This window comes from Notamacropus eugenii, chromosome 6 (genome assembly GCF_028372415.1).
Source record: "Notamacropus eugenii isolate mMacEug1 chromosome 6, mMacEug1.pri_v2, whole genome shotgun sequence".
Classification (NCBI taxonomy): Eukaryota; Metazoa; Chordata; class Mammalia; order Diprotodontia; family Macropodidae; genus Notamacropus; species Notamacropus eugenii.
In genome coordinates, this window is record NC_092877.1 from 147,834,331 (window position 1) to 147,860,573 (window position 26,243).

A 26,243-nucleotide genomic window follows, 5' to 3' on the forward strand; every position below is an offset into this window, starting at 1 on the left:
TTTCTTCTTGCGCCCAACAAGTACTGAGATGAAGGACCTTGAACATCCCGTTGCCCAAATGCTTCACACCCTGGATAGTGTGGGAAAGGAGGCTTTCCTTCCTTTCTTCTACTTTGCTCATCTCAGTAATGTATCTAATCCACTGATCTGGCTTACCTGCTCATCTTTCACAAGCAAGGCCCGTCTGACTCATTCTGGCTTGATGTTAAGAGGATTGCAGTATTAACACACCCACAATAAACATTTTCTTGATGAGAAAACAATCAGGTTGGAGGGAGGGAAGAGCCAAAGTAGCTTCATTATTCTGAGGACTCGGCCTTTGTTTCTATCAGGGTCAACTTTGAGCCAGTTTCAGCAGAAGCCAGCATCCCTTTGGGCTAGGTCCTGGATTGAGTGCTTGCAGCTCAAGAAGTCTACACATTTTAGGGACAGCCAATGGGAGGAAAGGAGAAGTTATTTTTAGAACTTTATCAATGGGTCCAAAGAAATCACAGACAGAAGACTCCATAGTAATGGAGTGAGGACTGCTCATCGAAGCCTGCGACCTAGATAGATTTAGAAGAAACTGTGTGTGGTTGAAAGATTACAAAATTTCATTTAGAAGTAACTAAGTTTAGAGAGGGATGTTCCATATTGAAAACCTAAATATGAGCCTAACATGTTATCCACAGGTTCTTGGCCCAGTGAAAACATAGGTAGGTTGTCTTATCTAGTAACAGGGTAGCCTCAGACAATCTAGTACCTTGGGTCACAAGGTCTGATACTGATTTCCCTTAGGTCATTTGTACCATTCCTTTTTCCATTTCTGTAAAAGGAAGATAAAAGTTATTTGTTTTGTGCTGAAGGCTGATTAGTGATCCAGATAGAAAAGCATGTTGTAGGGGGAAAGGTGAGAAACAACCACCCAAAAACAGCATAGAGTTTGACATGTTTGACATTTTTGCCAAACTAGCCGTATTTATTATTGAAATGGGGATGCCATAGGCATACAGCGTTATGATTTGGGCATGGAATTTGACCAAATTTTTCATGACATCCCTTTGATGGATGGAACAAAGTATGGCTTGGATCATAGTGCTGACAAGTGGATCCCCATGAATGGTTTGGTGCCATCCTGGCAAAGTCCATAGGACTTTGTCCTTGCACCTGAACTCATTACCAGTGATTTCTAGGAAGACATGCAGAACCTGCTGATTAAATCTGTGGGTGATAGGAAGCTGGACTGCATAGCAATGAGTGGTTTGTACAGAGAGCTGGAAGGGACTCATGTCATCTAGTTCAGCCCCTTCCTTTTACAGATGAGGAAACCAAGGCTCATTGTGATTAAGTGATTTGCCCAAGGTCACATGGATAGGAAGTGTCAGAGATTGGATTTGAAGATGACAGGCAGGTTCCAGAATAATCCTGATAGATGGAATAATGGGGCCCAATGAAGAAGGTAAAATTTAATGGCTCACGTGATATCTTACATTTAGTTTTTTGGAAATCAAATGTACAAATACAGACTGAGAAGGATCTAGACTAGGTAAAGTTTGTGTCATATACCAAGCAGTTGTAACACGTAATATGCCAAAAAAACCAAACAAACCCCAAAACTCAGTTCTGTTAATAGGAGTATAGTCATAATTTTGTCCTGCAGTCAGACCATGCCTAGAATGTTGGGCACCACATTTTAACAAGGAATGTTTATGAAAATGCCCTCCTAGAGGCAGGACAACCAGGGTGTTTGGCTCACTTAAAAGCAAGTCATTCAGACGATGGCTTGGAAGACCTGGGGGTTGAAGGGAATCAAAGAGAATGATGTTAAGGGAAAGACATGGCATATTCAGCTTTTTGAAGTAATGTTGAAAAAAATTAGATTTGTTGGGTGTAGTTCCAGAGGGTAGAGACAGATAAGCAACCAGTAGTGACAAGGAGGCAGATTTTGGTTCAACACAAGGAAGAATTCTTCTCCTTGCTCATTAAGATTGTATAGAAGTAGAACAGTCGGCCTTGGGATGTAGTGGAGGTCCTAAAGAGGCTGACTGGATGACCATTTGTCAGAAATGTTCCAGGGGGATCATGGGAGGGGGTGGGAGGTTGGACCTTTCAATGCCCTTTGAAGGACCTTCCAACTCTTGAGATTCCATGGCATTCAGACGTTTGAATGAACACCTTGCAGAATCCAAACCTGTGGCCTTTTCAGTCATTGCTTCTTCTAACACATCCTGGCATGATTTCTACCTGAGTTATTGTTTCATTAGTGTGTTAGAGAAGTCGGCCATGGCAAAGCTCTTTAGTGAGTATTCATGGTTCATCCTCACCCTTGTGGTTTCTTGTGGCTATAAGGGTGATAAGTGTCTCATGAAGGGCTTTACTTATTGGTGGATTTCCCCTTGGTGAAAAGCAAACTTGGAGCAAGCAGTAGGGGCAAAGTAGTTTTCCCATGATGGATCTGGTTTGTCTATTTTAAGATTAAGGACTGAACAGCCATTAACAGGGAAGGAAACACAACAGAATCAGAAGCCACAAAGCAGCCATTTTTTTCTTGATCTGCATCTGAAGGATGACTGATGATCTGTTTTCTTTAAAGGAATACATATGCCATTAGAAGTTCTGATTTCTCACACTGTAGTCCTAGGCCACAGTGACTGGGCAACATTTGCAGGTGTTGGCCGTCTCCTCATCTGTGGGGTCATCTGTTCCCTGCTGATGCAAACCACAACCTTCTTTCTTCTACTTGGAGAGAAGAAACAAACACAAAGTTCATTCGTCAAGAGTTGGGCCTGAGGGCTGTTGGTGCACTTGCCTTGAGTCTCAGCAAGGCTGGGAGCTAACCCGAGGTGTTACTGATAGTTCTGAACATGATGTTAGGCACCTAGGAAATCTGTCATATAATCAGTTTTACTCTTGTGGCAAGAAAAATTCAAATGCTGATTTTTTTCCCCTTAGTGAACCAAGAATAAATAGGAAAGAAGGAATGTTTTTCTCCTATTCAAGGTACGTTTTCCCTTCTAGGGCATTTGCATTTGATATTTCCCAAACTATTTCATTCCCATGCACCTGCCACCTATGAAGCACATACAACATGAAATGGAATAAATAAGGATCTATCTTTGTAATCAAGTGATGGACATGAGGATGCTGTGGCCATTGTTTGAAGGAGAGGAAGCACTGTATAGACACGAGTGGTTTTTAATGTGTTTAAATAGGCTTAGTATAAGGATACGCACATATCTTATCTTTTGGTGTCTTTGGTGTCTGTAAGTATAGGTGGGTCTGCTCTTTGGTAAACTGCACATAGAATGTGGGTTCTTAATCTTTTGTGTAGATCTTGGACCCCTTTGGCAGTGTGATGAAACCTGTGGGCCCTTTTTTATAATAATGTTTCTAACTGCATAAAATAAAACATGTAGGATTACAAAGGAAACAACTTATATTGAAATAGAATTTTTTTTCTCATCAAAGTTCATGGATCATTTCTGAAATTAATCCATGCCCCCCAGGTTAAGAATTCCTAACAAAAGCTATCCATGGATGTTGCTACTATCCCACCCCACTGGAAAAATCATTAAATGCATACATCTACTCTGTGCATATAATTGTGCATATGTATGTACATGTCCTCTCTGTGAAGTAGAAGAGGAGTGTCCTGGGTGAATACTGGAAGAATTACAGTTTCTGAATTTGTAAGGAGTCTGGATTAATCCTGAAGGACTGACTACATGATTAAAATGCAGCATATTCTACAGAGGATGTTAGACAAGAACAGCAAGAGATATTTGACTGAATTAAAAATTACTCACATTAGAAAAATCGATGCCAAAGATAAAGCATAGTGGCAGAATACTGGGGAAACCATACGGCTTGGCAAGGAAATTGATTGTTAAGGTAAAGGAACAGCATGGCCAAACTTTCCTAGGGAAAGTATAACGTTGAGAAGAAATGCATTTGGGCTGAAGGGCTCTTCTGTGCAGACTCCAAAACCACAGACTGATAAATCAGTTAAAATCTTTGCTTGTGATACTTGCCTTGCGCAATTCCTATGCTTTCTGGAAATTATAACAAAAAAAGTATTGTGGAAAGTGTCAACTAAAATCAAAAGAAATCCAAGAAATACCTCCCAGCTGGGAAGAGAAATAGTGGGTGTACTTCTGGAACATGGGGTGGAGGGCAGTGCTAATTATTAATGGGAGCAAAACAGGATAGTGATCTAACAGGGCAGAGGGCCATCCAGCGAAGTTTATCTCTGCTAAACGTAGCAGAAGTATCTAGTGAAAAATCTCTCCTCTGATTTCATATCCTTCTGGATAGGAACTACTTTGATTGCATAATTAAATGACTGTTCAGTGAAGTAGACTGTGGTGATTCATCCTCTGTTCCATCTGTACCCACTAGTATTCTTTTTTATTAGAAAATCTGAAGTTCAATAGTTTGCTGGGAAGGGCAAGGAGCAGAGTTCAAATTCAGCCTGTTATTCCATGAGGGTTTATCAAAAACATTACTTATGTGAATGAGTATCATTTGGGGTCATAATATACAAGATGTGTGATTCACATGGGCCCTGACAAGATGAAAATACCATCTCTTGCTTTTTTATCCTGCCCTAGAGTTGAACTGCATTCTATCCAGGAGCTGGCCTTGGTGAAAGCTGTCCTATAGATGTCTGGTATTTTTAATAAATAGGTTAATCCTTAGCATTCATTCTCACACGTTGATTTCTCTTATGTAGAGTTGGCTTGTGGTATTCGTTCTTCCTGTTGTATTTCATCACAGTAGCACCTCTACCCAGATTTTTAAAAATGTTTAAATTCTTGCTTGCATTTGAAGGGTTCAAAATGATTTTTTTTTGACATAAAGAATGGGTTGACAGTTAATGAAATAAGCAAATGGCAAATTCTTCTAAAACATGGTTCAGAAGTCAGTTTGCAGTGATACCAGTCATGTTATTTCTTTGAAGGGCTATTTCACTTGTGTGTTAGCTTTCGTAACTGTGGGATGAAGATTTGAAAAAAGAATAAAGAAATTAAGATGGCCCTGATTATTAAGGCTAATCTGTCTTACCAACTACACCTTAAGGTATTTTATATGTGCACTAAAAAAAAAGTTATCTGGCAGGTCTTTAGCATATAAGTTAACTCTTTTGCTTTTCTTGTTTTTCTAAATATCACAACCATGATATGCTGAGCTGAAATAATTTTCTAGTTAGTGGCAATTAGGTTGTTTGAATTTATCTATGATTATAAAATTCCTTACCTATCTGTTTTGAAAAAAAAAAGGATGCAAATGTCTCATTTTGGAAAGACCCTCTTAAGATCAATCATTACAAGACTTATTTTGGGCAGTCTGTTTCCTATAGGTTTTTGCTTATACTTAAGAAAATGTCCAGGTTCCTTTAGTTCAACTGAACAAATGTTTACTCAGTGCCTACTATGTGCAATGCCCTTTTAAAAGGTAATTATGTAATGGTATTTAAAAATGGCTGCAAAGGTGGTGGCATAGCAAAGACAGGCTTCTCACTATTTCAATTACAAATTCTATTTTATTCAATTCATCACCCAAATTGTTTTCTCAATCCAAATCTTTACTGTAGAGAACAGCTGGATGTTTAGAAAAACGAGGCCTGCTTCAGGAGGCAGCAGGAGAAACAGATACGGAATGTGAGTTTCCACTCAAAGAACACCACACACAAAGAAATTGTTTATGCAATACAGACTTACAAAACGATACAGTCCTTTTCACAAATAGGTTCACAGAATTCTGCACAGCAATCTGGTAGAAAAGTAGAATCAATTATGCAACACCAAAATAACTTATTATTCCTTAGTATAAATCACGGTTCATTTCCTAAGGGGATTTAGAGAAAATTTAATGACATAGTTGAATTGGATGCAAATAGGAAGTAAAAAGTGTGTTGCCATGAGCAGCTCACTCTGTGTTCTATCATTATGGAGAGGCTTCTGTTCTAAAAGATGGGAAGAGGGGGATAGAAAAGCAGCTTGCAAACCTGGAGCTTCTACACAGGGCAGAGGAAGAGGCTTGGACCCGGGGTCGGCCTCAGTGCTTTCACAGTCAGAACAGAAGTGTGCTTTGGTACCTGCATGAAATTCCAAAGTAGAAGAGATTGCTAGCCTATGGGCGTTTCCATCTTCCTGGTTTGGTGTGCTCTAAAAGGTTTCAGGTAAAAATTGGAAGTGTGCTACGCTTGCAACAACCCTAGTCAGAGCTGACTTCTTGCTCTTGACTACACGGGCAAAACAAAAGCTTTCAAAAGCCACCCCTGAAAAACCTCATTGTCTAGGCCTAGAAACATGCTCGAATATCAATGGAAATGATTCATCATCAAATTTTAAATTACAATTATCATAATTTAAACATTACTATTTAAATTCCAGAAACTTCAGTGCTCAAGAAATACAATCATTTGGAAAATAACAAGACACAAAGTCTAGTACAGGTAGCACAGATTAAAATCCCCATTCCCCAGCATTATAACCCATTTCCCCATTGTTAAAATCATATTTTTCAAGATTACAGATAAAGCTTTAAATGGGGTAATGCATTTTTCATAATATAGTCTATAACAGTGGCTTAACTCACTTGTTTTTTCTATAATGGGTGAAAATAGACTTCTAATTATGACTAAAAATATAGATTCTGTAACTAGAGAACCCAGCAGTCAGTTTTCTGCTTCTCTGCCCTTCCCCCAAAAAAGTCGAGCAAAGTCTACAAAAATAGCAATTAACTTTAAAAAATATTTTGCTGTTTGAGCAAATTTAAGTTACATTCAGGTGGGATAACTATTTAGAAGAGAACAATGCTATGGCAGGACATTGCCTTCTACGTCTGTAGCCTTGTTGCCAGTGCTAATTCAATTTGATTTTCATTTTCAGTATCGGGTTTGGTATTCATGATGCCATCGGTTAAAGTCATTGTAGAAAAGCACTATGCTCCCAGATGCCATGCCGGTCATGATGCACCTGGGAAAAGACAAACATGCAGTTAGGCTTCGAATCCTCCAATGTTTCTTGCTCAGTTTATTGGCACTTGCCACAATCAGCCATTTGGCCCATGGTCACACAGGTACTAAGTGTCAGGGTTAGGACATGAATCCAGATCTTCTGACTCTCAGTCAACCCAAATAACCTTCTAGTGATGCTGAGCCCTGAGAAACGATTTGTTTAGAACTGGGGAAGCACAGTGTTCCTTTCCCCTTCACTGCTAGGAAGGAATAACTAAGAGTTATTGAGTCTGACCTAATTCTAAAAAAGGAAAGGGCTTCCTTGCCCCTATCTCATCAGAATAACAGCTTCTGCTCCATGTGGGATGACTCAACTTTTCTTTGTACATACGATCTGGTTTTAGCTCCTCAGAAATTGTTTGACAGGACAGTGGAAGAAATCATGTAGAGTCCTACATGGAGTCGTAAAACGACTTAGTTGACAGTACAGAATCCCCCAATTGAAGCCAACAGAAGGTCTTAATAGTAAAGTGATCTGTTCTGTGGCTATTGCTGACTTCGTGCATTCTTCTAAGGGCTCAGCCTCCCACTAGAGCGAACACTGTCAATCGGTGAAGAAGATTCACTCCACTTTCTATGCTGCTCTTTGGAGACCAAATAATGGAATAACGTTAATTGCACAAATGTGAAAAATGCAACAATCCAACTTACCAGAATTAGTTTAATAGTAATGCTTATTAATATGTAAAATTTTACCTTTGATCATAAGACAAGGCCATGGACCGAATTCCAGCATCACACCCTGGGTAAGCAAAGAGCTGTTTGAGGTTGCACACCTGCCACACCATGACAACGCCATTGTCTCCTCCTGTGAGCAAATACTGGCCATCTCGGCTTAGCTGGATTGCCTGAGGGTAGACGATGAAGTCACCATTATGAATGTAAATATATTAAACATAACTCCAGTCTCATCTTCAGATAAATAGTAATAAAAGCTAGCATTTATATAGATAGCATCTATGTTCTGGGCATTATTCTAAGCGCTTTACAAATATCTCACAACAATGCCAGGAGATACCTGTTATATTATCCCTATTTTACAGATAAGAAAACAGGCAGACAGAGGTTAACCCAGGGTCATGCAGCTAGTAATGCCTGAGGCCAGATTTCTACTCAGGTCTTCCTTACTCCAAGTCCACAGCTCTTGACTGCACCACCTCGTTGCCTAATATGACTTTTATCTATAAAATTTCTTCCATTACAAAACATTGTAGAATTTACAAATTGGAGTATGTTAGATTTGAAGATACCTTAGAGACCAGTCCAACTTTTTCACATTACTGATGAGGAAATTGAGCCCCAGAAGTGAAATGACTGACCCAGGGGGAGTCTAGTAGATCCATGATAAGATTATAAAAAGTTTTTTCAAAAGTCCATGATTCACAAGAAATATTTTTGTGTAAGCCTCTTCTTTAAAATTCTGAAATAGGGGAATGTTGGTGATGTAGTGTTTCTTTTTTCCCTCTGGAGGAAGGAGCAGTAAGGAATCTCAATTCTAAGAACAGTGCTTTTGGGATCAATGGGTTCTGGAGACCCAAAGACAAATTAAACAGAACTGTTCCTCAAGGAGCTTATGTTCTACTGGGATGATACATATATAGAGAAAAATCAACAAGATAATGGGGGGAAGGGGAGCTAGGTGGCTCAGTGGATTAAAAAGCTGGGCCAGAAGTTAAGAAGACTAGAGTTCAAATCCAGCCTCAGACACTTATTAGCTACATGATCCTGGGCAAGTCATTTAACTTGTTTGTCTGGGGCAGGAAATGGCAAACCACTCCAGTATCTTTGTGAAGAAAACCCCATGAACAGCACTGGTATGCTGTGGTCCATGGGTCACAGAGTCAGACATGACTGAACAGCATAAGATAGTCTTAGGAGGAAGTGTCCTATCAGGATCAGGATGGATGGTACCTGAGCTAACCCCTGAAGGAAGCTAGGTAGGGATGATAAGAGATTAAGTGCATTTCAGGTATGGGATGTACAAAGTCCTTAGAGATAGAAGGTGGAATGATGAGGTCAGGAAACAGTCAATATCCAGTTTGTACTTAACCTGAAATCAAATGTGGAATCAGATTGTGGCTAACTTGAAAGGCAAGGCTAAGGAATATTATTTTTTATTCTTGAGGCAACAGGGAAGCCCTGAAGATTTCTGGGAAGAGGGTTATTGCAACAATCCAGACAAGGTGATAAGGGCCTGAATTAGGGTAATAGCCTTCTGAATGGAGAGGGGAGAAGGGAATGGATGGGAGAGATGTATCAAAAGGGAAGCCTAGCCAAAAGCAGGGAGCAAGACGAAGGTTATTTTGGGACTGGAGTGTTTGGGGGAAACAGATTAGAGTTCGATGCATAGATAAGAGTCCAGTGCTTAGAGATAATTAGGAGAGGATAGGTTCACAAAGAGAGTCCACAGAAAAAACAGAAGAGGGCCTGACTGAGTCTTGGAGAACAAATACCCTTACGTAGAAAACAGAAGAAGGATGATCATCTAGGAAAGAAAAGTGAGTGAATGGGTCTGGCTAGTTAGGAAGAGACCCCATGTAGAATGAGCACCTGGCCATGAGGGACAACCTGCCTTGAAGGGTTGAGAAGGGAGGAGGGTGCAGGTTCTGGGCTGGGCTGGTCATCTAGTCTACCCCCAATCTTTACAAAAGAGGAAACTGAGACTTGAAGTGACATATCTAAATTTACAAAGCTACAGCAACAGGACGGAAACCTGGGTCCTGTAACTCCAAATGCAGCTGTTTTATTTCAATTTTTCTACTTTCACCACACAGAGTCTGGCTCTGAAACAAGATAATTGTTTGTTGGGAAAGGGTATATTATAGGTGATGAGGTATTTCAGGATGTTCTTTATCAAAGGCTGGTGCAAAGGAGGAGAAAATGAGGGATAATGAACTCTTCTCTGGCTGAAGAAGGATGCTTTTAGCACATCTTTCAGATAGGCTTATGAGCCGACTTTGTTTCCCAGACTTATTTGCCTAGTGAGGTATTGAAACTGACCTTCTAGGAGAATCCTGAAGTCCCTCAACTGAACAGGACCCTAAAGTGAAATCCCAGAGTATTCCTGAGAGTAGGGAGGGCCTCCTCCCTTCCTTATTCCTGCCTGGCAAAGTTCATGCCAGAGCTCTGAATGCTGGCACTGCCCCAACTGAGTGGCCATGTAAAATGTGATCATATAATACGTTTCCCTCCCTTTCCCCCTACTTCCTTCAAAGCTATCCTTTCTAATGGTTATTTCTTTAAATACTCTTATACCAGGCTGGCAACAGGGCATCTCAGATTTGTTATTTGCACCCCCTGAGGAGGGATGAAAAATTGTACTCCTGATGTGTAGTTGTTATTTTGAGCCTCCAATTAAATGCATGACATAGCACAGAATTTCCCGACATTAAAAAAACAAACCCATATTCCTCCTTTAGAGAATACAGTATGCATGCCCTAAACAACCCAGACTATGAGGTTTACTATTGGTTATAAGAAAGAAAACAGTGAATATCTATAGTCTGCTCTTTGAAAAAACTAAATTTGGTACAAAGATTGGTAGTGTCTTTTAAAAAATTATTGAACCATATTCTCAAAAAATTGTATTAAAATAATAGTAAGACAGGTGGAGGACTGCTAGATAAAGAATACACACACACACACACACACACACACACACACACATATATATATATATACTATAACCATATCTCTTAAACAAAATGCAAATATTAAATTTTTTTTCATTAGAAATAAAATAAATGTCCTTTTCCTTCATCTTGCAAATGGCAATCTCCTGAGGCTCTTTGGAAATTGCAATGAAGACCGTGACAAATAATTATTTGCCACACTTATAAAATTCTGCTGATGAAAATCCATTAACCTTCTGGTTGTGGTTCACATGAGTTTTATACTTGGGGCTTTTTATTAGAGAAATGCTATATCAAAAGATAAATTAAAATCATTAATCTTTAACCCTATGATCTAGCTAAGCATCTTAGTGATTTTGGTCAAATAAATGGGTTTTCAAGACAATAAGTTTCTCCATATTATTTTTGTAAGCTATATGCTTGCAAAGGAGGAAAAAAATACTTGTTAGGGTGTTTTTATTTTGTTTTTCTTTCCCCAAAAAGCCACTGCAATTTCTTTGATGGCTGATCACCTCTATTCAGGTAATTCAAAGGGCTAGGGACCAAATGAAAATTGCAGGATGGTGAGGGTCAAGAATTCTACCCTAAATGAGCAACTAATACAGTCCTTACACTTTATTTATTGAGCATGACTGACTCAGAATTTTAAGTGGGGTCCCCAGTGTGGTTTCACCCACAGAAAATCCGGGCACTTTGAATAAATATTACAGCTAGTCTGGTTCTCCAGCAGGCACTGCTGCTTCTAATGGTGAGCTGTCACCATTATGGCAATGGCAGTCTGCTAGGGACTTCCATGTTTCAAAACATGGTCTCAGGAAAGAAAAATAAACGAGTTCCTGTGGGTGAAATAGCAGATAGCCTCTGTTTCGGATAAAACAACTTTACTGATCTGTTCAGGCTGCCTCCTTAAATTTAAGTTATTCATTAAGACATCTAAACATTGCACAGTTGATGTACTGTGATATGCTATTAACCAAAGTGACATGGAGCAATACAGCATTTAAAATAAAAACAGGTGGGAAGCACTGATTAGCCCAGCTTCCCCAGGGTATGTTTCCTAGCCCACTCTTTGAGAAAGGAATTCAGTTCCCAGCTCATGAGTAATTTGCTTCCTTGGTCCCCAGTCTGAGTCCATCCATGGGAAGGGGTCTGAGAACTTTGCTTAGGGATTCAGAGCACCGCATCCAAACATGCCTGTTCATTTCCTTCCTTCCCTAATTTCCCCCAGGCAGTGAACAATGAAAGTGTCAGTCTCCAGGGCAGGTAAAGCTCATTTTCAGCACTGTGACTTTAATCACACAGTTGCCACTTGCAGGTTAGCATGATAAAGTGCAGAAGCTCTAGGAAAAAGACCATGAATTGTTTAAGCCTAAAATCCAATGGGAAATGCTGGAGAGGGGGGAAAACAGGCTGAAGGGAAGGAAAGAGAGAGGAAAAGAAAGGTAGGTGCCCAGAGCACAACTGCTACTGCGAAAGGCACCTTCCTTAAGCCTTTGGCACAAACTGAAACGCTCTAGAAATTGTTTCAGGCAGCAAGGGATTCTGAGATATTTTACAGATATATCAGCCCAGCTGACAACATAATCGGAACTGAAAGTGACAGATTATCAACATTATGATTGTAAAGGAAGGAAAACCCTCTGATGTGTACTTGGTTTAAATGAAGTATTATGAGATGGGCGGAAAAAATAATAGAGAAGAGAATAACCACTTCCTTTGGGCCTTTGGAATGGAGAGAAGAGGAAAAGGACCAACGATTAAAATGGAGAAGAGAAAGGAGAAATACTAATTCTACTCCACCCTGGGGCCATTTTCCTACCTCTGAGGCCCTCTTTCTCTCAGTCCCTACCTTCTTCCCTCCATAGCTTTATTATTACCCATCTTCCCCAAAGGCCATCTAAGCTTCTGCAGCCTGTGGATACATCACAGAACTTGAGTTGGAAAGGTCCTTCCTTAGGAGCCATCAACTCCAATGCAGAGCCCCCAAGAACACCATCTTCACCATTCCTGACTGATGGTCAGCCAGCCTCTGTTTGAAGATATCTTCTGAGGGAACTTCACTACCTCCCATGGCAGTCCATTCTCCTTCTGGAGAACTCTAAGTTTTTCCTGACATCAAGCTTTTAACTCACATTCAGGGGCCCACCAGAAACCTAGGACCAGGGAAGAAAGTGGCTAAGAGCACTAGATGCAGGAACCAGGAAAATGGGAGCATCAGCCTTGCCTCAGATATCACTGAAGTATCTATACAGAGACATGCCTCTGTCTTCTTCTGCATCTTCCCCCCCCCCACATTGTTGAGAACAAAATGAGATAATACAGATAAAATAGGCAACAAACCTAAAATGCTAAATAAATGTTAGGCAATACTATTATTATTGTTGTTGTATCCTCTTATATGTGACAGACCTTCCAGCACCTGAAGACAGCTCTCCTGCCCCCTACACTAGGCGTTCTCCAGTGCTAAAGAAAAACCAGTTCTTCCAACTGATCTTCATATGGCATGTGCTTAAGATCCTTCACCCTCCTGGTACTCTCCAGCTTCTCAAAATCATTTCTAATCTAAACTGGCACCCAGAACTGACCACAACGCTGCAGAGTATAGAGTTACCTCCTTACTCCTAGAAACAATGCCCCTCTTAGGTATGGAGTCTGAAACCTGAGTTTCAGATCTCACCTTCAAGGCTTTTGTGACTCTGAGCAGGTGACTTAATCTCTCTGTACCTTCGTTTCATCATCTGTAAGACAAGAGGTTTGAACCTGGTGGCCAGCATGGTCTCTGCCATTTTGAAATCTATGATCCTATGAATTAGATTTTTTTTTTGGCTGAACACATCGTTAACTGCTAATTTGTTTGCATCCCATATGCTGTGAGAGACCTCTTTCCAAGCTGATAGAAATGGTCTTTATCAGAGAGAGACTATTACCTCAGGAATAACAACTATCTTGAAGAGTGAAAATGCTAAAAACTCTTACTCTACATAGTTCCAGAAACCAATCTTTTGTCTGTCAAAAGGCAAAGACTATTGTCACACAATCACCAGCTTTAATACTGATTCTGCAATAAACTCAATCAAGAGGCAGAGGTGTTCAAAAACAGCCAGTTGGGATATAACGAGACGTACAGAGCAGGATTATGGGATCCCACCTAAAAGGCAGTTGAGAGTAAGGAAGAGCTTTGAAAAATAAGTCTCTTAAAATATTGTTGTGGGTCCTATTACTGGTATCACATAAGTAATCTCTTAGTGATCTCATCAGCTCTAAATGGGGTCAAGCAGATGATTCCCAAATTTACTTCTCCAGCCCTCACCTCTCTCATCACTAGTGCCTGTGAAACACTTCACTGGATATCTTACACAGCCAACTCATACTTAATATATCCAAACCAGAACTCATTATCTTCCCCTCAAAACTCAACTATCTCTTGTATACCTAGCATCTTCATAACCTTCATAACCTCAGAGTTGTCCTCACCTATTTTGTCCTCAAACTCCTTCACCCTGTCATCCATTCCCCTTTCTCTACCGACACTGGCCACCACCCCATACAAGTCCTCATCACCCCTCATCTGGACTGTTCTAATATTTTCCTAATTGGTTTCCTTTCCTTCTGTCCATTCTCTTCTCTGCTGCCAAACTGATTTTTAAGAAAACAGGTCTGACCATAATACCCCAGTGCTCAAGGAGTAGCTCCCTATTGCCTATACAATAAAATAAAACCTCACTCAATAAGCATTTACTGCATGCCTTGCTATGTAAGTGTCAGATATACAAAGACAAAATTGAAACAGTCTCTGCTTCTAAAGAGCTCACATTTCATCTGAAAAAACAACACATACACATAATAAGTAAATACATTATATGTATAAAGCGCGTTTGGGGAGTGATTCCTAGTAACTAGAAGGATAGGGTAGGCTTTGCAGCAGGCACTTGGACTGTGCTTTGAAAGAAGCCAGGGATTCTACAGAGCAGAAAGGAGGGATGATACTCTGGGCATAAACTATGGGAAGTCATGGAGAGGAAGATGGAAGATCACACACAGGAACCAAGCCAGTCAGGACAGAACGCTGTAGCCAGCCTGGAAATGTGGGCGGGAGCTGAGGAAAGTCAAGCTTGTGAGTGCAGAAGCATTTAAGAAATGATTACCATGTGCCAGGCACAATGCTAGGCATCAAGAATACAAAGAAAGGCAAAAACCATTCTCTCTTTTCAAAGAGCTCATAGTCCTCAAATGTTGAATAAGTACCTACAAGATCTACACAGAATAGATGAGAGGCCTGAACTGTCTTGAGGGAAGCTAGGGAACAGAGGCAGAGCATTCCAGGAATAAAAGAGAGCCAGTGAAAACATAGGGACATGGGAGTAGCATGAGTGAAGGTGCAATTTGCCCAATGTAGCTGGCTCACAGAATATATGAATGGGAAAAAAGCATAAGACAACTGGAAAGGTAGAACCAAGTTACAAGGAGTTTTAAATGCCAAATAGAGGACTTTATATTTATTCCTAAATTTTGTAGGTACTTACTGGAGTTGAGGGGACATGATCAGATGAATCAAGGATTGACTGGGGGTAAGAGAGACCTCAGGTAGAGAGACCAATGGAAAAGGCTACTGCAACGGGAAAGGTGAGAGATGATGAGGCTTGAACTAGGGTCATGACTGTGTGAGTGGAGAGAAGACATGTACAAGAGATGTCGTGAAGGCAGAAACGAGTTTGAGCAATGGAGCTGACCTAAGGGAGCATGAAGAACTAAGGATCACATGAAATTGCGAGCCTGGGTAACTGGAAGAATGATGGCGTCCTTAATAACTGGGAATTTCTGAAGACAGAGGATTTAGGGAAAACAGAATGAATTCTGTTTTGGACAGGACGACATTGAGCTGACTATGGGACATTCAGTTCCAAGTATCCAAAAGGCGGTTAGTGATGTGGAACTGGAGCTCAAGCCTAATCAGTGACTGGTTATATGGAGAGCTCAGAATCACTTGTATAGAGAAGATAATTGAACCCAAGTGAATTGATGAGACCATAGGTGAGAAAATGTAGAGGGAAAAGGAAAAGGACCAAAGAGAGACCCTTGAGGGACACCCTCCTAGTTAATAGATATGACATAAACAACCAGCAAAGCCTATCGAGAAGAGATCAGGGAGACAGAAGAACCAGAGCACAGCAGAGCACAGCTGTGTGTCACAAACCAGAAAAGGAGAGATATCTAGAAGAAGGTAAACAACATCAAATGTCTCAGAGAGGTAAAGAAGAATGAGGATTAGGAATGGACCATATTAGATGAGGTCAGAAGTCAGACTGCAAACCATTTAAAAGAGAGTGAGAAGAAAACTGGAGCTACCATGTGTAGAAAGTCACAAAAGAGAGGAAAGATATTGGCAGATGAATTGGAGAGGGAAGATACTTAAAACTATAAAGAAAGACTTAAGACTATAAACGTGGAGCCTACTTTTGGAGTCTACTGCTGAAGTCCAAGTGCGAGGTGGTAAAGATCAGTACTATGGTGGTGGCTAAGAGGAAGGCAGACAGATCTGAGACCTGTGGTGGTGCTTCTTTTCTTTTTAAAGCCTGTCTCACTGACATTTAATGTCTTTTTATCATGTGCTGCTTTGGAAAAACAATCAACGAAGTTTACTTATGGAATCTGGGCAGAGACACTCAGAACAATCCAGAATCATTTTACCACCCTCTAAATACATCTACCTGCTGAAGCTCCATGTCTGCACTTTGGAAATTATCTTGAATATAAAGAATTTCCTTTGCTTGAGGCAGTTAACAAGCTGATATAAGTACTGTGGTCTCTGGGAGTCCAGGCCTGAAGCACAACTACCTAATTCTTTTACTTTGGAATAATCCCAGAACTTTCAAGCTTCTCCTGTAAACATTCTCCCCTCTTTGTTGATTTGAAACACACCTGTATGCAATACCTGGGCTGGTGAAAGAACACTTTGAGCACTCACCCTGATATTGTCATCTGTTTCCATGGTGGCCTGAAGTTTTCCATTCACACTGAATATACAAAAGATGCCATTTTCATAGTATATGACACAATGACCCTCTCTTGAAGCCTGTATGAGTTTTGGTCTCAAGCAGTTTTCAGGACCCTCCAGGGTCCTTAGCAAGTCTCCATTCATAGAATGTATGAGACATGGTCCTTCTGAAGAGAAAAGGGAAGCAAAAAGCATGAGCGCTATCTCCCAGCTGCCGACCAGCAGAATGAAAGGACAGGTAGTGAGGGAGGCTGCTTAGATTAACTGCAAATGTGATTCTAGTCGTTTAGAGGAGTAGTGAATGGTAAAGAAGTACATTCTGTGTAAAATGAGAGTTCTGCTCCTTACGCAGACTTGGAAAGAGGCCTTTTATGTGACCCTTCGGCAAAATTAATAGCTACATTTTTCTTTTGAATGCGGCCACATTTTAAACCAAGGCATAATAAATGACTGAAAAACAACCCAGCTGGGGCACACTATTTCACCTGAGAACACAGTTAAGCTGATTACCTTAAGTCTACCCTTTTGAGCAAGTCAGATGAAGAGAAAGAAACCTGGCTTGTCATTCTTGTAAGAAGTAACATTCTCTAGTAAAAAAGTACCAAACTGGAAGTTGTGAAGCTCCGTTTCTAATTTTTCCATTGACTTAATGGACATTGTTTGGGATATAACAATTAACACTTTGAATCAAGAGAGTGATGGCATTGAGGCATCTAAATAAATTTAAGCTTATCTTTCTACTCCTGCTGGACTAGTTCTGGTATGTGGTGACTAGAACTGGCCAGGGCAGGGGTATAGCCAACATCATTGGCCATTCCCAGGGAATCCAGGGGAATCTAACAGAGGTAAAATGAGCTCCTTTTGTCTGACTCAGAGAAATAGGAAAAATTCATATGGGCATAATCACTAAAAAAAACAAAGAAACAGACATATTGGGGCAGGTAACCATTGGGCTTACCTTTAGAACCACTTATTACCAGGCCAAGTTCAGCACAAACTGTAGCACAAGTGATCTCATAGTCATGGCCAGTCAAGCTAACTCGAGGAGTGGTCATTTCACCTTCATGAGAAAAGAACAAATTGATTAAAATGCATCCAGGGCTTTTATTTGAAAAGAGATGATTTTTAAAAATTCTGTTTTTCCATTCCAGCTGTTTGCATACATCTTTAATACACAATTCAACAAAATGAAATCATGCTAGTCCAAAGGCACTCAATAAAATACTCAATTTCATGTTTCACACAAACTGAAAGGCATGGCTTTATTTTATGGACCAGACTTTGCTTAATCTCAAATAATCTGTGCAACTGGACTCCTTCCTTGATTACCAAATAATAATTGTTGGAAGCTTAAATGTACTAGCCATAAGATTAAGCTAATACATCAGAGCAAAAAATCATCTTCCTAGAACCAACATTCTTAAATAAAGTAATAAAAAATGTTCACAGTATAAATGAAAGGCACTTTCTGAAAGGCATGAAAACAAGCCTTTGGATGAGATGACATAGATGTTGGCTCATGATTCTAAAATTCAGGCTACCCTTCCCTCAATTTGAGTTCTTACCTACTTTTCAACATGTTTCAGAGTAAGACCTGGCCTTTGAGTATGGTGCCCTATCATGCCTTACACAATAAAAATTGTGCAGGCTGAGCAAGAAATCTGCTGCTGATGACTTCCAACCTTTGTTAAACTGCTCAATGGAATGTCCTTATAGGTTTGCATCCTCCTTCCCCCTGCTTTTTTTTTTTTTAACTTTCCATTCTACAGAGAGTACATGCCAATATAGGTTGCTACAGTAAAAAGAGAATAAGAACAATAAGATAAAGTCTTAATATAAATTGCTTTTAGCCATACTCTAGAAAGCCCACAGGTCAGACTTAGGCTGGTAAAATGCAGATAAGTAAAAAGTATGAGGTAGCAGGAGAGAGAAGATAGCAGAATTTTTCCATATCCTTTTCCAGGATAAAAAATAAAATCCATAGCAATCCTGGTTAATTTTTATGTAATATCTGCCACTGATGTGGAACCCAAACTACAAATGGTCATTTTGCAAATGAAACCAAAAAACCACCAAAAAGATGCTTGGCAATTAAGTCATCTCATCTAGGCAACACTAACAAATGTGGCTGCATGGATAACTGACATATCCTGAATAAAGTAAGCTGCCTTAAAACCAGTGAAAGACTTAGTGTATTTCTAGGGTTCCCCTCATTCTAGCATTCTCGATGCTCAGAAAATGACTGGTTAAAGAAAGTATTCCTTTTGAATGAACATTGAGAATTGTTTTTCCATGCAACTGGGAAATAAGAAATACAGATAAGGGGGTATAGAAATCTATCTTGCCCTACAAGAAAAGAGAGAAGATAGGGATAAGGGAAGGGAGGGGTGTGATAGAAGGGAGGGCAGATGGGGGAAGGGGTAATCAGAATGCAAGGCATTATGGGGTGGGAGGGAGAGATGGGGAGAAAATTTGAAACTCAAAATCTTGTGGAAATGAATGTTGAAAACTAAAAATAAATACACTTAATAAAAAGAAGGCATTCCTTTCTACCTTCATACTCCAGGGGCAGAAAATGCTCTGCACAAATGAGTCAGTATGCAACAGGATAAATTTTAAATTCTCAGGTTTCTTTATCTTAAATGCCACATTACGCAAAAAAATTTGATACTACCTAATCCACATGGGTAGGGGAAAGCTGGGTCTGAGGATTCTCTATCAGAGACCCTGAAGTTCCAACCCCATATAACTGGGTGAAAAAGGAGGAATCTGTCACGTGGAGCATGGGGATTCCAAATGAAGCATGCCAAGGGATTCAATACAGAGGCCTTCAGGAAGACGCTAAACAATGATTTGTAGAAAGTATGGTTGGTCAAGTACAGATGATACTGGCTGGCCTGTAGAACCCCTTCTAATGCTGAGACTCTATAATTCTGACAGCGTAGAACTCATCTAGCCTAGTTTTTTTCCCAGTTATTGGGCTAAAAACCAGCACCAGAGAAACATCTTTTGTAAACCAGTTCACAAAATCTTTTACCATTGTAGGTCTTAATCTACTTAAATCTTATCAAACTGTCATCTAGATGTCATTTACTTTCAATTCTGAACCCTACATTTTAGAAAGGAGAGGGGTAACCAGAATGGCAAAAGGCTTCAAATTCATGCCAAATGAGGTTGAAGGACAAGGGATGCTTAGACTAGAAAAGAGAAAAATCCAGGGGGATATGACAACTGGCATGAAGCATCTGAAGGGCTAGCATGTGGAAAAGGGTTTAAAATTAGACTCATTCTGCTTGGCTTCAGAGGGAAAAACCAAGAGCAATGGGTAGATGTGGCCAGGATGTAAATTTAGGTTTCTTATGAAAAACTTGCTCAGAATTTTCTGGTTCCCAGGGAAGGAAGTAGCTCATTTCTCCTTCCTAGCAGACACCAGATGACTACTTGCTGATTACATTGTAGCAGGGGACAGAGAGACGCTGAAGTAGATGGCCAGTGAAGTCCATGCTAAGTCTAAAACTCTTAGGAAATGAGTTTTTAAAATGAACTTAATTAAAATAAAATTTTATTTTTTTAAATTGACAATCATTTTGTTTCTTTCCTACCTTCTATCCCTATCCCCACTCCAGAAGGGGGGGGGGGGGGAATAGTCAAACAAAAAAAGTTTTTTTTGTCCATCACATCTCTATCAGAAGGTGGGAAACATTCTTCATGATCAGTTTTCTAGAATCAAGATTGATTATTATATTGATTAGAGTTCATTTACATCTGAGTTATCGCTTTGTACAATGCCTGACTGTAAGGGTTTCGGGGGGTGGGGTATGGAAGACGGGGCAGAGCTGTGTATGAGCTAAAAAACTGAAGTATCCAAGAAAGCATCGTGGAATGTTTTTGGTACTTCTGACAACCACCTTGGGTAAAAGCCAAGACCAACTCTTACTGTACCAAGTTCAAGGCACTGCTGGCTGTATGTTCTATATAACATGGCTCTAGTTTAAAGCTTTCTGCATTAAAAAATGTTCCATAAATCACTTTATTACTCTCCTAGTGTGTGGTAACAAAGGAAAGGCCAAGATAACATCCCAAGAGATGGAAAAGTGGAGCAAGGTGCTTGCTGACTTTCATCTGATTCAAGATATCAAACTTCATAGAAAGTTTCAGCTGAGCTTCTCAAACCACAAAACAATTCCTCTTCCCCTAAAACAATAAAAAAGGGAGTATCTAAAAAATACAAACAACTATTGTAATTGAAGATGGTCAAGCTATATACATGCCAGACTCAAAACTAGGCTGATACATTTCTCTCACCTCCCAAAGAAAAATGAGTATGCTTATATTTTTTATTTATAAAAATTACCTTATACATTATTCCTTGTCTTATGAAGTTTCCTTCTAGGTTCCTCTCTCAGGGGCTTTTCCATTCCATGAAAAAAACAATGTCTTTTAAATTACTATATAGTTTTGCCAATTGGTAACCTTTTATCAAGAGTAAAAATTACTACATTCTAAGTGATTATCCTTTTTTGTTTCCAAAATTCATCATTTTATGGGGATAGTTGGATGGAAAGGGGTTTTTGTGCCTGTTTTCCTCTGTAGAAAGCAAAAAAATTTAGGGGGAGAAAGGTAAGGGTGAATGTAAAATTCTAATTATGGGCTAAAGACAACAAAAAGACAGATGGATGGAAATGGAAGGAATACTGAGCTTTATCATCTCACTTAAACATGTCAGTGAATAAAATAAAAATAATTTTTAAGAATACCCATGTGAGGGCAATATCTTCAATTTTCTACTACAGCACTTCTTGACATAGAACTCTGAGACATTATTTTTAGGTTCTGACATAAGAAAAAGTGGCCTTGTAATTTCATTGGTATGGAGAGCTTCTAATAATAAACCTCCTCTACCTGTGCACTCTACAGTATGTCCTCTGCAATCAACAGTCTTGGAAAGCTGCTTGGAGTCCTGAGAAGTTATTAAGTGACTTGCCCGGAGTCACACAGTCTATGTATCCCACAGAAGCGGGATCTGAACCTACGTATTCTGGACACTGAGGCCATTTCTCTATCCACTACCCAGACTGTCTCTCACTTTTCTTTGTCTTTTTTAAAAGGAATGACTTTTACTAAGTATAATTGTGTGAATAAGAATACTCCAAAGAAACAATGCTTCTTGGCAATAAAGCAAGATTTAAGAATTCTCACAGTTTGTATTTTATAGTTAAGATTATGATTCCCATGATGCCTGAATAAACACCATAAGCACTACTTTAATAAACTCGAAATCATGGCTCAGTAAATATGTGTAAGACATCAAGAGGTAGCATGAGTGAAGGGAGAGACCTTTACTGTTTATGCTATTTACCAAAACAGTCTCTTATAATAATAAATCACAACCCCCAGATAATAATTCTTCAAACCTAGCCTTCTTTTCCTGCGGTGACATGATATGATATCTCTTTTGGGAGCAGGCATAAGAAATGTTTTTCAGAGGAAATGGTTTAGTCTCTTTGTTTGGCAGAAAAGTAAAATTTGTATTTCTTTGGTGTTGAAATCTAGTATTCTTTACCCATGTTTCCTGAGCATCAAGCATCAGGATAAAAATTATGCTGGTAGGGCTCTCATTAGTTCTGATATACCAAGTGTTTCCCACATCAGTATTTCAGTTTCTTAAATGGACCTGTATGTTTCAGGGACTCAGATTGTGAAACCTCACCAGACACTTTTGGAGTCAAATTGAAACTGAAATGAAATTGAGAAAGGGCAAAGGAGATAATCATGAGGCTTTAAAAAAGCAGATGGTGCATGTGGCCCCCAGAATTTCATCCCCGCCCCCAATTTAACTGCTGAATTGTTAAGTATGACCCTTAAGTTCAGCCTAGCACAGGTGATAACTCCCGGAGGGCAAAAAAGTCAAATCATGACGTTTTGTGTTGAAGTTCCAAAGTCTAATAACATTGTATCATAAAGTTCCAAAGTAAGACTTTCTCATATATATATGAGACATTGTAGCAGTATAGGTTACTGATATGGTTACATTTAGAAACTAATGTCATTGAAATAAGATGATGTCAACCAGATTTTTCCTCTTCAAAGAAAACTAAAGCAATCACGATCTCTCCCTGAAAGTTTCTATACCGAAAGGGGGGAGGGGGGCGCACAAATCTACTGAAAAACATCAAGTTGATTCTTTCGATAAAGTTTTCCACTTTGAAGGGACACACATTTTACCTTTCGGTTTTTTTTCAAGACAGTAAGTAAAGTCTACTTAAAAGCTGATTGTAAAAGCATAATAGAACTCTTTTAAGTAAGCTTTTAAAGTGAAACAGCTGCAAAAAAAAAGTCAGGGCTTTCAATGCAGCAAAGAGAAAATTTTATTTTGCCACTAGTTTAAGGGAACACCATTTCAACTCCCTCCCCCATTTTCTAAGGAAAAAAAGGCCCGGGTGGGAGACAGACTTTTAGGCTGCTTTTGAAAAGCGGGGGAAATGACTTCAAAGGAAAGAAGGCCTTTGTCCCTTGAGCAGGTTTACGACTACTGATGCAAATCCCAACTAAAGGCTGAAAAGAATACTTAGTGCATCTTTATGGAGATCCTTAAAGGAAGATGAACAAGTCAAATGAGATTAAAGATAGTCCAAATCCTGTCCTGAATACTAGGACACAAGAGTTGCCCAGATGTGGAGCCCCTAGCCTGCCGCAGCCTTGCCCACTGCCAGCCTCTCCTCAGATGCAGCCTCCAGCCCCCACCAGCACCTTCCCATACTTGGAAACTGATGAAAGTCCTGCTTTTCTGAGTGTTAGTCAAAAGTTTCACCAAGAGGTGGCCAATTTTATCCTCTCATTAAAATCCTCACCAATCATACTGTCACTCTCATTTGAGGGACTCTAGTGCACTTAAAAATTCTACCTCTCAAAAGAAAACTCAGTAATCTCTCCAGGATTTCAAGATCAATTTATAGGGAAACTATATCTTAAGGAAGCACATTGTTCCTTACTTGGGTGAAAACGTATGCATACATCCATACAGTTACACAATACACATACACACATACATATTAGGGGATCACATAAACTTTTTGGAAAGTTGATTCTTCAAAGGTTTGAGTATATTATTTATTTATATCCTATATATATATGTATATATATATATATGTATGTATGTATATAGGATATAAACAAATATTTATTCAAAGGGTTAAAAAATACATCTTGGTGGATGATGCTATTTCTTCATTGGTCAAAAGAAACAGAACCATAATAAATACCATTTTAAAATGAAATCAAATACCTTATTTTAAAATCTTTATTTCCCAAAGAGAAATTCATCCTGAAAGCAAAAAGGTCCACCTATCTCTACATTCTAAGTCCTAGTCTGGAAATTTTTGTTTACAACTTAGTAATGAATGATTTCTTGCTCTTCAGTCAATTTTTCTCATAGGAAGTTTTACATTAATATAAATTCTGAGGTGGTTTTATTTTATATGGTATCTGGATGAATTTTTTAAAATCCAAATGATTAATAATCATAATTTCATAACTGTAGAAGATTTATTATACTTTCATGTAAAGTTATACTTTGTAATTCTGAGTTTCAGGTAAAATGCAAATTCTCTTAATTTCCTTACCAAAAAAATTATTATAAAAGTATTTTGTTAAGAACATTTAAGAACAATTATAACATTCTTGAATTTCAGAATAGGAAAAAAAAATTTAGTTTAAAAATGATCTGATCATCATATTGCTTGCCTTCTCAGTGGACATGGGAAAGGTGGGAGAAAGGGAGAGTGAATTTGGAATTCAAAGTTTAAAAAGAAAAGAATGATAAAAATAAACCATGAATTGAAGTGTTAAAAAATTATCTGATCAATTTATCTTCATAGATTCAGCTCTTAAAACTATAATGTAACTGTAAAATAAAAAGAATTTAAATCCTTAACTAAACTCCCAGGTGCATATGAATAACAAACGCAAAAATTGTACATTGTAGTACTACCTGGTATTCCATTCTTAAAAAATATGTATGCCTATCAAAAGATATTTTGTTTCATACTGACAGCATTTTGTAAACTTCCAAAATCCACATAAAACAATGAACGTGAGACTTTTAAAAAATATGTACAAATCAGTACATCGAACCAAATGAGAAAAGTGGCTCCACCACAGAAGGGGGAGGGGGGGGTCGCTAGAGAATATTTTTCAAAGCTTCCACACTGACTTCATAAAAGTTGTTATTAAATGACTATAATTTATTTAATGACAAAACAACAACAAAATCCTCTCCAAATCTGAAAAGTGTTTCTTCTCTTATGCCCAATATTTTTTCTTTTCCTGTCAATATGATCACATTTGCTCTAATTTTTAAAAGTTGACAAAATGGGCAAGTTTAAAAGTACTGAGTTACTGCTTTCTTTAGGATAGCTAGTTTCTCATAATCTGTGTTTAAGACACTTCTGGCAATTTCCTTTTATGAATAAAAACAATGTTGGAAGCAACAATGCTTTGGCCATTTCAATGGACAGTACAAGTAGATTTGCTTTCTTTCCCATTCTGTAGCAATGGGATCTAGCTCTAAGAGGTCAAAAGAAAATGTGACAGCATGGGTTTTAAATGAGGAAATCTGCACCTATAGTAAGCACGTACTTCTCCAATAAGATTCCACACAGGAGTATGTCATATTCAAAGTACAGAGGAAATCTCATTCTGCATATTACAATCATTTTTAGAATGTCTGCTCAGGTAACACTAAGTAACAAAATACTAAAGCACTGTAGGTTACTCCAGTACCCAAAACGGGCAACACTAAATATGACCCTGTCACCCTATGACCTTCTCAAGTCCTTTGATGAACCATTGGACAGGATCTACTCTTCAGTTCTGCCCTTTCCTTATTCAGTAAATACTGCATTTACTAAATATCTATGGTATGGAATGAAGGTCTGGGTGAAGTGAAATATGAAGTCTAGGTAAGAAACATTACCTGTCTTCATAGAGCTACAGAATATGATACAAATACAGACAATGTGATGAATGCATTTAAGAGTGGGGAGGAAAGTATCATTTTGAGGCTTTAATTTGCCTTAACTATTGGGTTAGTTAGGCAACGTTTATGGAGGAGGTCACACAAGACCTGGATTTTAAGCAATGGAGAAAATTTTGATGAACACAGGGAGGTTGTCAGCCTGGCTACCATCCTAAGATCAGCTTTCTCTTGCTCCCTGCCATCTCTCCCTTTTCACTCACCCCCTGCCACATATTCTGTATGTGCCAAGGCCTGTTAATGCTACTTTAATAGAATCTTTTGAATATACCCCCTTCTCTACTCTGACATTGCAACCACACTGGTATGGGCCTTCATTACCTCATGTTTGGACTACTACAAAAGCCTGCTGGTCAGTGTCAATGCTACAACCCCGCTCCCCCTCCAGTTCATCTTCCATTCATGTGATCCTGTCAAAGTGATCTCCTAGAGCATAGGTCTGACAATGCAAGAGAATGTGATACGACCTTAACCGGAAAGGGTCAGGGTCTCCCATTGAATCCTGGGCCATTTCCAGTCTTCTAGATGAATATCAGGCCATTGGACCCAGAAGGCTCAGAAGAAAAAAGTGAGGCTGGTGAC

The 26,243-nt window shown here is 39.1% G+C and overlaps 1 protein-coding gene across 4 annotated transcripts in view; it reads right to left on the reverse strand.

Moving 5' to 3' along the window:
• Positions 1-5,501: 5,501 nt before the first annotated feature.
• LRBA (LPS responsive beige-like anchor protein) overlaps positions 5,502-26,243 on the reverse strand; it is a 783,746-nt gene continuing 763,004 nt past the window's right edge. For all 4 annotated transcript variants that reach the window (XM_072621222.1, XM_072621224.1, XM_072621221.1 and 1 more), the window contains 4 exons: positions 17,586-17,687; positions 16,598-16,794; positions 7,697-7,848; positions 5,502-6,959 (listed from right to left, as the gene is read on the reverse strand). In XM_072621222.1, coding sequence (XP_072477323.1) covers positions 6,869-6,959; positions 7,697-7,848; positions 16,598-16,794; positions 17,586-17,687 — 542 coding nt within the window. In that variant the 3' untranslated portion in view covers positions 5,502-6,868. The remainder of the gene's footprint in view (positions 6,960-7,696; positions 7,849-16,597; positions 16,795-17,585; positions 17,688-26,243) is intronic.